The sequence below is a fragment of the Leucoraja erinacea genome, chromosome 3 (assembly GCF_028641065.1).
Source record: "Leucoraja erinacea ecotype New England chromosome 3, Leri_hhj_1, whole genome shotgun sequence".
NCBI lineage: Eukaryota > Metazoa > Chordata > Chondrichthyes > Rajiformes > Rajidae > Leucoraja > Leucoraja erinaceus.
This window is the reverse complement of record NC_073379.1, coordinates 49,374,733-49,387,503: the sequence shown is the minus strand read 5'-3', so window position 1 is coordinate 49,387,503 and position 12,771 is coordinate 49,374,733. Positions and strand designations below refer to the sequence as shown.

The following is a 12,771-nucleotide window of genomic DNA, read 5'->3' as shown; positions in this document are numbered from 1 at the left end:
GAACTCCATGAAGTTGAGAAGATTCCACGAATGCTCCCACCATGAGACTCCACCCCAGTGCTGCTCAGTTAATCCAAGACATTTGTTGCTTGTATTGCAAGGGTTAAAACAGGCTTTCCTGCTAAAATGGAGTTGTCTGCTGATATATAGTCCCCATATCGGGCACGCTTAGAAATTCAATTAGGTGCTTTGGACAATATTTGGGCTCACTCAGAAGATCCAGGAAATCATGAGGCCTCAGCAAACAGCCTTACGAACCGATGGTAGTAAAAAAAAAAAACAGACATCTGAGATTAGCTGAAGAAACAAGGAACTACAGATGCTGGTTTGCAAAAAAAAGACACAAGTGCTGGGCCTCAACCTGAAATATTACTTATCTATGTCCTCCAGTGATGATGCCTGACCCTCAGAGTTACTCAAGCGTTTTATGTCTTTGTTTAAAAAAGATCATCAGAATCCCGATTCAATAAATTACCCCTAGGCCTATCACTAAAGGGAATATCTAATTTTAAAAACATAGGGAAGATACTGTTGGAAGGAGCTGACACACTCACATGCTGACATATAAGCTTGCAAATATAGTTTAATGAATCATACAGGATAATCGATGATTGGAAATTCAAGGTTCAATTCCCACTAATATGTACATTTTTGAGTTAATAATTTACCAATTCTCTCAAGATGAAATGTTATAAAAATTGTGTTTCATTACCCAATGTACAGAGTTATCAAGTCATGGAGCTGTGCAGCAGAGAAACAGGCTCTTTGGCTCACCTTGTACACATTGACATGGTGGGTTAGTCCCATTAGCCTGCATTTGACCCATATCCTTCTGATCCATACATCTTAAGAAGAATTTTTAAGAAGGGAGGGAGAGAGAAAACGGGGAATTACAGACCAGTTAGACTAACATCGGTAGTGGGGAAACTGCTAGAGTCAGTTATTAAAGATGGGATAGCAGCACATTTAGAAAATGGTGAAATCATTGGACAAAGTAAGCATGGATTTACGAAAGGTAAATCATGTCTGACGAATCTTATAGAATTTTTCGAGGATGTAACTAGTAGCGTGGATAGGGGAGAACCAGTGGATGTGGTGTATCTGGACTTCCAGAAGGCTTTCGACAAGGTCCCACATAAGAGATTAGTATACAAACTTAAAGCACATGGCATTGGGGGTTCAGTATTGATGTGGATAGAGAACTGGCTGGCAAACAGGAAGCAAAGAGTAGGAGTAAACGGGTCCTTTTCACAATGGCAGGCAGTGACTAGTGGGGTACCGCAAGGCTCAGTACTGGGACCCCAGCTATTTACAATATATATTAATGATCTGGATGAGGGAATTGAAGGCAATATCTCCAAGTTCGCGGATGACACTAAGCTGGGGGGCAGTGTTAGCTGTGAGGAGGATGCTAGGAGACTGCAAGGTGACTTGGATAGGCTGGGTGAGTGGGCAAATGTTTGGCAGATGCAGTATAATGTGGATAAATGTGAGGTTATCCATTTTGGTGGCAAAAACAGGAAAGCAGATTATTATCTAAACGGTGGCCGATTGGGAAAGGGGGAGATGCAGCGAGACCTGGTTGTCATGGTACACCAGTCATTGAAGGTAGGCATGCAGGTGCAGCAGGCAGTAAAGAAAGCGAATGGCATGTTGGCTTTCATAGCAAGAGGATTTGAGTATAGGAGCAGGGAGGTTCTACTGCAGTTGTATAGGGTCTTGGTGAGACCACACCTGGAGTATTGCGTGCAGTTTTGGTCTCCAAATCTGAGGAAGGACATTATTGCCATAGAGGGAGTGCAGAGAAGGTTCACCAGACTGATTCCTGGGATGTCAGGACTGTCTTATGAAGAAAGACTGGATAGACTCGGTTTATACTCTCTAGAGTTTAGGAGATTGAGAGGGGATCTTATAGAAACTTACAAAATTCTTAAGGGGTTGGACAGGCTAGATGCAGGAAGATTGTTCCCGATGTTGGGGAAGTCCAGGACAAGGGGTCACAGCTTAAGGGTAAGGGGGAAATCCTTTAAAACCGAGATGAGGAGAACTTTTTTCACACAGAGAGTGGTGAATCTCTGGAACTCTCTGCCACAGAGGGTAGTTGAGGCCAGTTCATTGGCTATATTTAAGAGTGAGTTAGATGTGGCCCTTGTGGCCAAGGGGATCAGAGGGTATGGAGAGAAGGCAGGTACGGGATACTGAGTTGGATGATCAGCCATGATCATATTAAATGGCGGTGCAGGCTCGAAGGGCCGAATGGCCTACTCCTGCACCTAATTTCTATGTTTCTATGTTTCTATCTGTCCAAATGTCTTTTAAAAGAGCAATTTCTTACACTTCTGCAGCTTCAATAGACAATAGGTGCAGGAGTAAGCTATTCGGCCCTTCGAGCCAGCACCGCCATTCAATGTGATCATGGTTGATCATCCCCAATCAGAACCCCGTTCCCATATCCTCTGACTATCTTTAAAAACCCCATCTAGCTCTCTATTGAAAGTATAGTGAACCGGCCTCCACCGTCCTCTGAGGCAGAGAATTCCACAGACTCACAACTCTCTATGTGAAAAAGTGTTTCCTCATCTCCGTTCTAAATGGCTTACCCCTTATTCCTAAACAGTAGCCCCTGGTTCTGGACTCCCCCAACATCGGGAACACGTTTCCTGCCTCTAGCGTGTCCAAACCCTTAACAATCTTATACGTTTCAATAAGATCCCTTTTCATCCTTCTAAACTCCAGAGTGTACAAACCCAGCCGCTCCATTCTCAGCATATGACAGTCCCGCCATCCCGGGAATTAACCTTGTAAACCTACTCTGCACTCCCACAATAGCAATAATGTCCTTCCTCAAATTAGGGAACCAAAACTGCACACAATCCTCTGGCAGCTCATCCCAGGTATGGATTGATCCCAGGTAAGGACTTAAGATGGCACCTGCCTGTGGCAACATTTTGCCAGTAGCGCAACAGAACAGAATTAAATATAGTTTTTCACAACTTACCTGGATCAAAGAAATGGCAGAAATCAGCGCTGTAACGGACAAGCTGCTAATGCATCTAACGGCACTAGCGATATCGTGATCTCCAGCAGCTGTGAGCGCTGCCGACTGTGAGCTGGAGAATACCTGACCCGGCTGAGGATCACAGGTACTGTACCTGGAAACATCGGGGTGACCTCCTGAGCCGACTGGGCTGGATCTCCCAGGAGCAACGGAGCTGGAGCTGCCGACTGAGGGAATCCTCGTCCCAGAGCAGGTTCGCAGAAACAGCAGGTACTGTAAGCACAGTACCTGGAAACAAAGGGGAGGCCTCCATTGTGTCCGGAAACATGGCCGAAGGCCAGGATTTCAGGTCAGACTGAAACGCAGGGGACTATGAACCCCTCTCCATACTATCCTACTGGCCAATGTACAATCCCTTGAAAATAAATTGGAGGACTTAAGGGCATGGCTGCTTTATCAAAGGGAACTGAGGGAATGCTCTGTGTTCCGTTTCACAGACATGGCTCCCAGCTCCCCAGACTCAGCAGTCCAGCCTGAAGGTTTCTCCATCCATCGCATGGACCGTACACTGGCATCTGGGAAAGGGAGAGGAGGGGGGGGGGCGTCTGCCACATGGTCAACTCTGCATGGTGATCGGACGTGGCAGTCCTGTCCAACTCCTGCTCTCCACATCTGGAACACCTGGCTGTGAAGTGCCATCCCTTCTGCCTACGAAGGGAATTCACCTCCATCATACTGATCGCTGTCTACATCCCACCCCAGGCAGACGTCCGTCTGGCACTGGAGGAGCTGCACGCCATGGTCAACAAGCAGCAGACACCCTACCTCGAGGCATTTACCACCATTGCTGGGGCCTTCAACAAAGCCAACCTGAAGAAATCGCTCCCCAACTTCCACCAAGATGTCTGGGGGTGGGAGATTGCAACCTTCATGTGGTCCGCCCTGTTTCGACAAATGCAATCAACCTGGCGTGCACAATCAAGTAAGATCAAATAGAGCAAGTTGTCCTACAACTTTAGGCTGTGCACGCCATACGCAAAAAGACCAAGATGTCTCCTGCAGCACCAGAGGATCAAACACCCTCGACCATTGCTACATGACCATCAAAGACACCTATCGCTCTATCCCTCGCCCTCACTTCGGAAAATCTGACCATTCAGCGGTGCTGCTTCTTCCTGCATACAGGCAGCAACTGAAGAAAGCACCCCCAGGTTGTTGTTTATAGACGACAGCTCAGCGTTTAATACCATCATCCCTACCAAGCTGGTTACCAAGCTCACGGAACTGGGTCTCTGCGCATCCCTCTGCGGACTTCCTCATCCACAGACCACAGTCTGCTCGAATTGGCGGAAACACCTCATCCTCATCAACAATTAGCTCGGGAGCACCTCAAGGTTGCATGCTCAGCCCCCTGCTCTACTCGCTCTAAACCCATGACTGCGTTGCCGGACACAGTGTCAACTCCATCATCAGGTTCCCCGACGACACCACTGTTGTTGGACGAATCACAGGTGGGGACGAGTCAGAGTATTGAAGTGAGATCGACCAACTGACCAAATGATGCCAGCACAATAACCTGGCTCTCAACATCAGTAAGACCAAGGAACTGATTGTGGACTTTGGTAGGGGAAGAATCACATCAATGGTGGAGAGGGTCAAAAACTTCAAATTCCTGGGCGTGCATATTTCCGAAGATCTTTCCTCGACCTAGCACACCGATTATAAAGAAGGCACATCAGCGAGTCTACTTCCTGAGAAGATTATGGAGATTTGGCATGTCGAACAGGATTCTTCTCCCCCCCCCCCCCCCCCCCCCCCCCCCCCCCCCCCCCCCCAGTCTGAAGAAGGGTTTTGGCCCGAAACGTTGCCTATTTCCTTCGCTCCATAGATGCTGCTGCACCCACCGAGTTTCTCCAGCATTTTTGTGTACCTTGTCCTAAACGTCTACTGGTGCACAGTAGAGAGCATTTTGACTGGCTGCATCGTGGCCTGGTTCAGCAACTTGAATGTCCAGGAGCGGAAAATACTACAAAAAGTTGTGACCACTGCCCAGTCCATCACCGACTTTGACCTCCCCACCGTCGAAGGGATCTATTGTAATCATCAAAGACCCACACCATCCTGGCCACACACTCAGCTCACCATTGCCATCAGGATAGGAAGAAGGTACAGGAGCCTGAAAACTGTAACGTCCAGGTTCAGGAACAGCTTCTTCCCTATAGCCATCAGGCTATTAAACACAACAACAAATGAGCTCCGAGCTCTGAACTGCAAAATACTATATTATTATTGCACTATATTTGTTATTTATTGAACTTTTTTTTTCCTCTTCCCCCATTATGTACTATGTTTACATATTCACATATTCTGTTGTGCTGCAGCAAGTAAGAATTTCATTGTCCCCTCCGGGACATATAACAATAAAACACTCTCGACTTGATTATCCTCCGGGTGATAAGTTGCCTCTTAAATAGTTCCTCTCTCACCTTAAGCCTCTGCTCTCCAGTTTTAGAATCCTCTCCCCTGAGAAAAAGGCGAGGGTTCACATTATCCATGTCACTCATGATCTTGTAGACATCAATAAGGTCACCTTTCTGCATCCCATGCACCAGTCTATCGAAACTCCCTATATCTCAAGCCTGCAAGCCTAGATAACATTCTGGTGAATCTCTTCAGCATCCTTTCCAACTTTCCAGTTCTGAATTTGTTGTTTCTACTTTGAATCTGTTAATTGTGTCTTCTCGAGGGACAATGATCACCTTCAGATCAGAGGCAGGAGGGTGCTTCAGATCCCGCACCGCATACTCAACCTCCTGATGTAACAAACTCCACATTCCAGCACCAGCACTGCAGATGTGCTCCACTGTTAATACAGCAGTAGTTTGTTTAGACCATATCTGCCCTTTTAGACGGTCACTTTTTTTTGGAAGATCATGAATGTTCTCTTACTTATTTATAGAACTACCATCCATCCAACATTACTTCACCAGTATCCATCTATCACATGCTAGACTTTGCCCCACCCCTACCTTTCTTACAATTACTCCTCCATTACTGCAATCAATCAGAAGGGCCCAAACTAAAACATGTCCCTCCAGAGAGGCTGCCTGAGCTGCTGAGTTACACCTGCATTTTGTGTTTCTTTTGCAAATCTGCAGTTCCTTGTGACTACATTTTGCTTGTGACGCTGATAGTGCAAGTGGTTATAATACAATATTCACTACATTTCAGAAATGCCTCTAACTGTGCTGGTACAATGCCCTAAATTGCAAAAGGCACGTTGTGAAAGACATGTCACCCTTACTTTGGGGCTTTCACTAGAACTGGCAAATTCTGCGGCTATAATACGAGGAGCTCTTACCTGCAGGAAGATTCGCTTGGGGCGGGGAGTAGCAGGATCGGCCGAATACGGGAAAAATACTCCACTGAACACAAGGGTGGCAGAACCCAGGAACACAATCCCCAAACTAAGCAGAGTCCACTTAGTGCTGCGGCACAGGTAAACCAGGCTCACCTGGAAAAGGAAACAGAAGAATATGTGCCAAGGATGCAGGGGTTGTCAGGATTAAAATGGAGGATCTGCACAAATACTCTATTTTTTTAAATTATTTATTAGATGTACAAAATGTACAAAAATAGAACCAACGGCATATAAAATCATAGTTATTATACAGCTTCAATTTTAACTTTTTAGCTATAGGTGGAAGAAAAGAAAGGAGAAAAAGCAAGAAAGAGAAAAAGTGAGATGTGCAAAGATAGAACCCCTAGACTACCAAAGTGGTGTAGCCAAAGAGTGAATAAATGAAAGAAAGAAAGAAGAGAAGAATAGAAAAAAAAAAAAAAATTAAATAAAAGGACAAAAAAAGAAAGAAAAAAAAGTGGTGAAATACCTGCCTCATATCCCTCCCCACCCATAATTAGATTTAAATCCAAAGTTGTGTTGTGCAATAAAAAGCTGGAGTAAATCAGCAGGACAGGCAGCATCTCTGGAGAGAAGGAATAGGTGATGTTTCGGCCCGAGACCCTTCTTCATAAAGAAGGTACTGCAGATGCTGGTTTAAACCGAAGGGTCTTGACCCGAAACATCACCCGTTCCTTCTCTCCAGAGATGCTGCCTGTCCTGCTGATTTACTCCAGCGTTTTGTGTCTATCTTCGGTTTAAACCAGCATCTGCGTTCCTTCCTACACAATAGTTTCAATAGATTGGATTGGGGGTGCAGGAAAGAGTAAGGGGGTATGGATTGGATGAGGGTTACTGTTAAAACATTAAACAATATAGCACAGGAACATTGCCCACTATGTCAGCACCGAACATTTTGCCATGTTAAACTAATCTCATCTGCTGCACATGATCTACATACCTTTGTTCCATGCATATCCATGTGCCCATCTAAAAGCTAGGCTTGGGGTGCCGTAAAGGGTTGTGCCTGGAGCAATCACTAACAAAAATCTAGGACATCTGACTGAGAATAAGTTGGGCATAATCATACTCCTCTGCAAGTCTCAAGACCCAGAATAAAAATCCAAATGTTCATTATGGACACACTAAGCTTTCAATAAAATACCATAAAACATGCATCCTGATCAGTACATACATAGTGAGCCAAAGGGCCCGTTCCCGTGCTGTACTGTTCTATGTTAAAGCGCTAAAAGAACACAATCTTGTGGCCTGGAAAGCCAAATGGAAAATTAAAGAAGCCTGGTACAGAAAGTGTTAGCTTGGATGCAACAACTTGCCCAAATACCCCATCATGCCAAACTGTCAGCACGCAGTGATATGGGGCAAGGACACACCTGAGCAGATGTGTTTACATATTTTACAATAAACTCATTTCCTAATCTCCAACAGAACACATGGAACAGAGGTTTCCATCGCAAAACACCCCTTTTGCGAAACTGCCATTTAATGCCTTAAAAAAAAAGTATATATTGTGTCATCTTGCAACTTTAATTTTTGTGGGATTAAAATCATCAACTCAAGTGAAGATTGGAAATATAAACTGTGAAGAATGACCAATAAACAATGCTGTGGGTCTCAATCAAATGGAATAACAAACTTTTTTTTCTAGAGAATACTACAACCACCTATTTTATCACCAAAGCATTTGATAAGCAAGTGCCCTCAGGAATGTTTTAAATAGACATTTGGGAAGATACTTGGATAGGAAAGGCACAGAAGGACATGGGCCTAACACAGGTAAATGTGATTGGCTTAGATACATATCACAGCAAATAGATAGATAGGCATGGATGACGTGGTTCCGAAGGGTTTATTTTTTGTGCTGTACTGTTGCACGATTCTAGTAACGTTTCTCAGATGAGGGGAGCATCTTAGGATGAAGCACGTGCAAAACATAATGATGAAATAAATCTGTTGGGTTGGTTACGAATTTCCAGCAGGTAACAATCTATGTAATGCTTTGTGAAGATTCATTTTGCAGTTAGTAGCTTACTTACACTGCAATTAAAACATAGAGACCATCTTACCATCTCATCAGAGCTTTGTAGGCAGCAAAGGGATGCGACACAGACTTTAATTAAGACATAACTGTGCCTTTAATGTTAATTAATAATAATTTTAATTTTCATTCAACAAGTCAATAATGGCATTGCTTTGCATTCTTAAAGTTCAAAAGTAATGTAGTGTGGTCACTTACAAAATAAGTAGTTAGAATAATTGCGCATGCTGCAATAATAGCAGCCATTACAATATCTGGAGGTATCTCAGTGCCACTGCGACCAAGGATGGGTGTGAACATTTCAAATGCAGACCAAAATAGATATAGGGTCAAAAGATGAGGAATAGACAGACCCAAGAAATAAATTGTTGTCAGCTTCAAAGTAGGACCTAGGTCAGACAGAAATAAATAGAAAACCATGAAACATTTCAAATATAGTGCTGATGACATACAAAAATCCCCCCCCCCCCCCACAGATTTATGCAACTTCTAAACACTGTCACGCGACACTGCATACTTCAGCAATGACACGCAGGAATTTCTTATACCTTAGGAGAAAAAAAGTTAGAAAATAAGCCTATAATTGAGAGAAAATCAAATCATCTCCATGGCAAAAATATTGAAAGATAAATACTGGATAAAAGAATGCTTTCACTCTTTCAATATTTCAATTTGACAATCTGTCCACGCACTTAGGTTGGTTGGGGGAAGAAAAGTTTCACATCGCTTTTGTTTCACATGTTTTTTAACTAGCAAAGTAACCCAACTTCAAAATTACACCAAGTACTACCTGTACTGAAATTAGTTCTCTCTCATATCAATCACACTTGATTAATTTTACTTCCCTCAGCTGAAGATTCAAAGCTTTGACGCCTTAAATGCAATATTGTTGCAGTAGAAAAAAAAGTCAAGTTCTTTACTCGGGTAATTTATTTTTTAAGGCGAGGAGAGAAAAATTTAATAGGAACCCGAGAGGTAACTTTTTCATACAAAGGGTGGTGGGTGACTGTAACGAGCTGCCAGAGGAGGTAGTTGTGGCAGGTACTATCGCAATGTTTAAGAAACATATGGATAAGTATATAGGATGGGTTTAGAGGGATATGGGCCAATCGCAGGCAGGTGGGACTAGTGTAGATGGAGCATGTTGGTCAGTGTGGGCAAGTTGGGCCAAAGGGCCTGTTTCCACACAGTATATGAATAATTAGGTTGTAGAACTAGCTAACAAATGAAATGACTGAAACAAGCTAAATGCTCGTAAAAAGTGCCTTGTGCGGGAGCGAAAAAATGATCAAAAGACAAGCCGAGAGACAAAATGAGGCTTGACTGATGGGAAGAAAAGTATCAAATTAATTGTCCGTTTCTATACTGTACATGCCATTGTTCTTATTTGTACATAAAAAAGATGCTGGTCCGCATATATAATAGTTCATGCAAAGCTTTTGGCTGCAGTGCATCAATCTAGATTTTAAACATTTTAAAGAGGTAGAAGAATAGAAATAGAATGCAATTTATTGTCATTCAAACCTAGGTTTGAACGAAATATCATTTCTACAGTTTTTTTTACAGAGGTGCCAGTGTACCAGCACGTACCATCACAAATAAAAGCACCCATACATACATGTACTTCTATGCGAACACAATATTCTATTCATGAAGATATGAGATAGCAATGCAGCATGTTCTTTGCTGGAAAGATGAGTTTGTCTCTAATGTTTTTTTACCTTGAAATACGTAGTGGCGGCATCCACCATAGGATTACTGCATCCTCAATCAGAAGCAAATGAGATCAAGTTTGAAGGCAGAAGACCAAATTTGGTAATGCTGCCAGCTTGTTTTGATTACACATACCACCTCAGCTGTATCCAACAAAGAAAATGGTGCACCAAGATAAATGAGGCACCTGCAAGAATACCGAATAGAAGCCTGTAAAAGTGCGATGGGACTGCAAAAAGTCCAAACAAGTTGCATTTTATTTTGGAACTACTTCCAATAAGCAAGCTAGCTGGTCTTCATAAAATCATCTGGGTGACGAAGATGTGAATGAGAACAAGCTTATTGGGAGGTGTTTGGAAGCCCATGCTTTACATTCTTTTGGACCAGTGTTGCCTACTATCATGCTATTAAACACTACAGCCTCCAAATAAAAATCCATTTACTGGTGCAATAAGAGAGTTCAGTATTCCGACTACGCATGCGCAGGTGATAGGTCACTCACGATAAACGTTCTCAGCAACTGTGCTGCTGCATGAATACAGACCTGCGTTTCATCCGTAGTCAGGATCGAACCCTGGTCTCCGGCGCTGCAAGCACTGTTGAATTGCTACTGGACCGTCCCCGTCCCCTACCGAGTGTCCCATCCCTGTCTGGGGGCGGCCAGAGATATCTGAGGTGACCATGGACTGATGGGATACTGGCCCGGAGCAGTGGCGGCCCAGGCTTACAGCCAGTACAGAGAAGAAGCGCTAAATCCAGCTCAACTCTGTCAGTCCCGCTGGGTTAACTGACAGCCCAGGACTGACGGGACACCGGCCCGGGGCAGTGGCGGCCCAGGCTTACAGCCAGTACTGAGAAGCGCTAAATCCAGCTCAACTCTGTCAGTCCCGCTGGGTTAGCCGACAGCCCAGGACTGACGGGACACCGGCGGCCCAGGATTACAGGCAGTGCAGAAGAAGTGCTAATTCCACTGCTCCGGGCCAGTGTTTCGTCAGTCCAGGGCTGTCGGTTAACCTGGCGGGACAGGCAGAGTTGAGCTGGAGTTAGCGCTTCTTCACCGTGCTGGCTGAAAGCCTGGGGTCGCCACTGGTGTCCCACAGCTGCCGAGAATGTTTATCGCGAGTGACCTTTGACAAATCCCATGATTTCTTGCGTTTTCGGAATACCAAACTGGCTTATTGGAAATCATGAGCCTTATGAGGAAAGGGAGTGGCAATTGAATTAATGACAAATAAAACATTCTTGACTCTTGACAATAAAGTTCAATTTACAACTCCTACAGCCTTAAATTAGCAAATAAGTATTTAGAATATATTAAACAATATTTTTCAATTGAATAAAGTTGTGTGCTGCATTGTTAATGTACATGAACAGGAGGTTAACACTGCCCTCATCAGTTGTCTCAGAACCCCCAAAACAGGGTTGAGGTCATCCTCGAATGAGGGTATTGCAGAGGAGAAATAATTGCATTAAAAATGTTATCAATAGTTTTCAAGAGTTTGAACATACTTGTGGAAAATGGAAATTTAACAGCATTTTATTGTAATACAGGTACCCTTAAAACCAGTGTGTAGTCACGAGTGTTAGTGATGACAGAGTATCACTAACAAACCAAGCCAAGGCCACTGAAAATTAACCAGCCATTCCAAACTTTTGGAGAATTCCACACCAACATCACTAAAACAAAAATCACTTGTTTCATCTGGTTTTAATTCTGGAAACTATTGGCGAATTCACTTCACAGCAAAATTATATCCAGCAAAAGGGGAAAAAATATTGTGGGTCCAAAAGGATCACAAAATATGCTAGGTTAACTGATTTAACATAGCAAAGTCTATAAACAATTTGAACATGGGAAAAAGGAAGCAAAAATTCTAGCAAAAACTGCAGAGCAAGAGGCAGCAAAAACAGAAATAAAAATCAATTTACAGGTAGAATTGGAAATTTTCAGGCTCATGAGAAAAGGGAGCGGTGACTTTACAGACAACTCAGTTTACTACTAACAACAAACATGTAGGTGAACCGGTCTGAATCTAAAAGTGTAGATAATGAAAATTACTCATCTTTCTAGGGGGTAACCAACAGGTGAAAGGTCACGGAAATTCAACATTAAACCCCTTCATTTCTGATGAAATTATTTCAAGAGGATTCCCAAAACAATGATAAAATGAGTTTTACATTATAACTGGAAAATTAAGTTGCACCTAAAAAGAAACATCAAATTAACATTGTTTCTCCTTGTGTGTTTCTATTCTAAGCAGAAATTAATTTATAGAAATTTTGAATAACAAAAGACAGCGCTATAGCGATGGTTTGTTTATTACATTCAACGGGTAATAAAAGGATGCAGCAAGGCCCCTTTCCTGATCTCACCACACCAACTGACAGAATGCTGATAACAGCTGAGAGGGGAAGGGGCGATCAGAGAGAGTTGTAGAATGACACGAGTCACAGATGAGGGGGGGGAGGGGGGAGAGAGAGAGAGAGAGAGATAGATGGGATATGGTCAGAATCTTTTCCCCACCAAGAGAAAGAAGGCATAGGTTTAAGTAGAAGGAAGTTTAAAAAGGGGGTTGGAGGGGGAAGACAGGCACACAGACC

At 43.4% G+C, this 12,771-nt stretch overlaps 1 protein-coding gene across 1 annotated transcript in view; it reads right to left on the bottom strand.

Annotated features, from left to right (window-relative positions):
• Nucleotides 1–12,771, bottom strand: part of LOC129695560 (endoplasmic reticulum metallopeptidase 1) — a 44,535-nt gene that overhangs the window by 8,548 nt on the left and 23,216 nt on the right. The window contains 2 exon segments of the mRNA XM_055632631.1: nucleotides 6,360–6,512; nucleotides 8,656–8,846. Of these exon segments, the coding sequence (XP_055488606.1) occupies nucleotides 6,360–6,512; nucleotides 8,656–8,846 (344 nt within the window).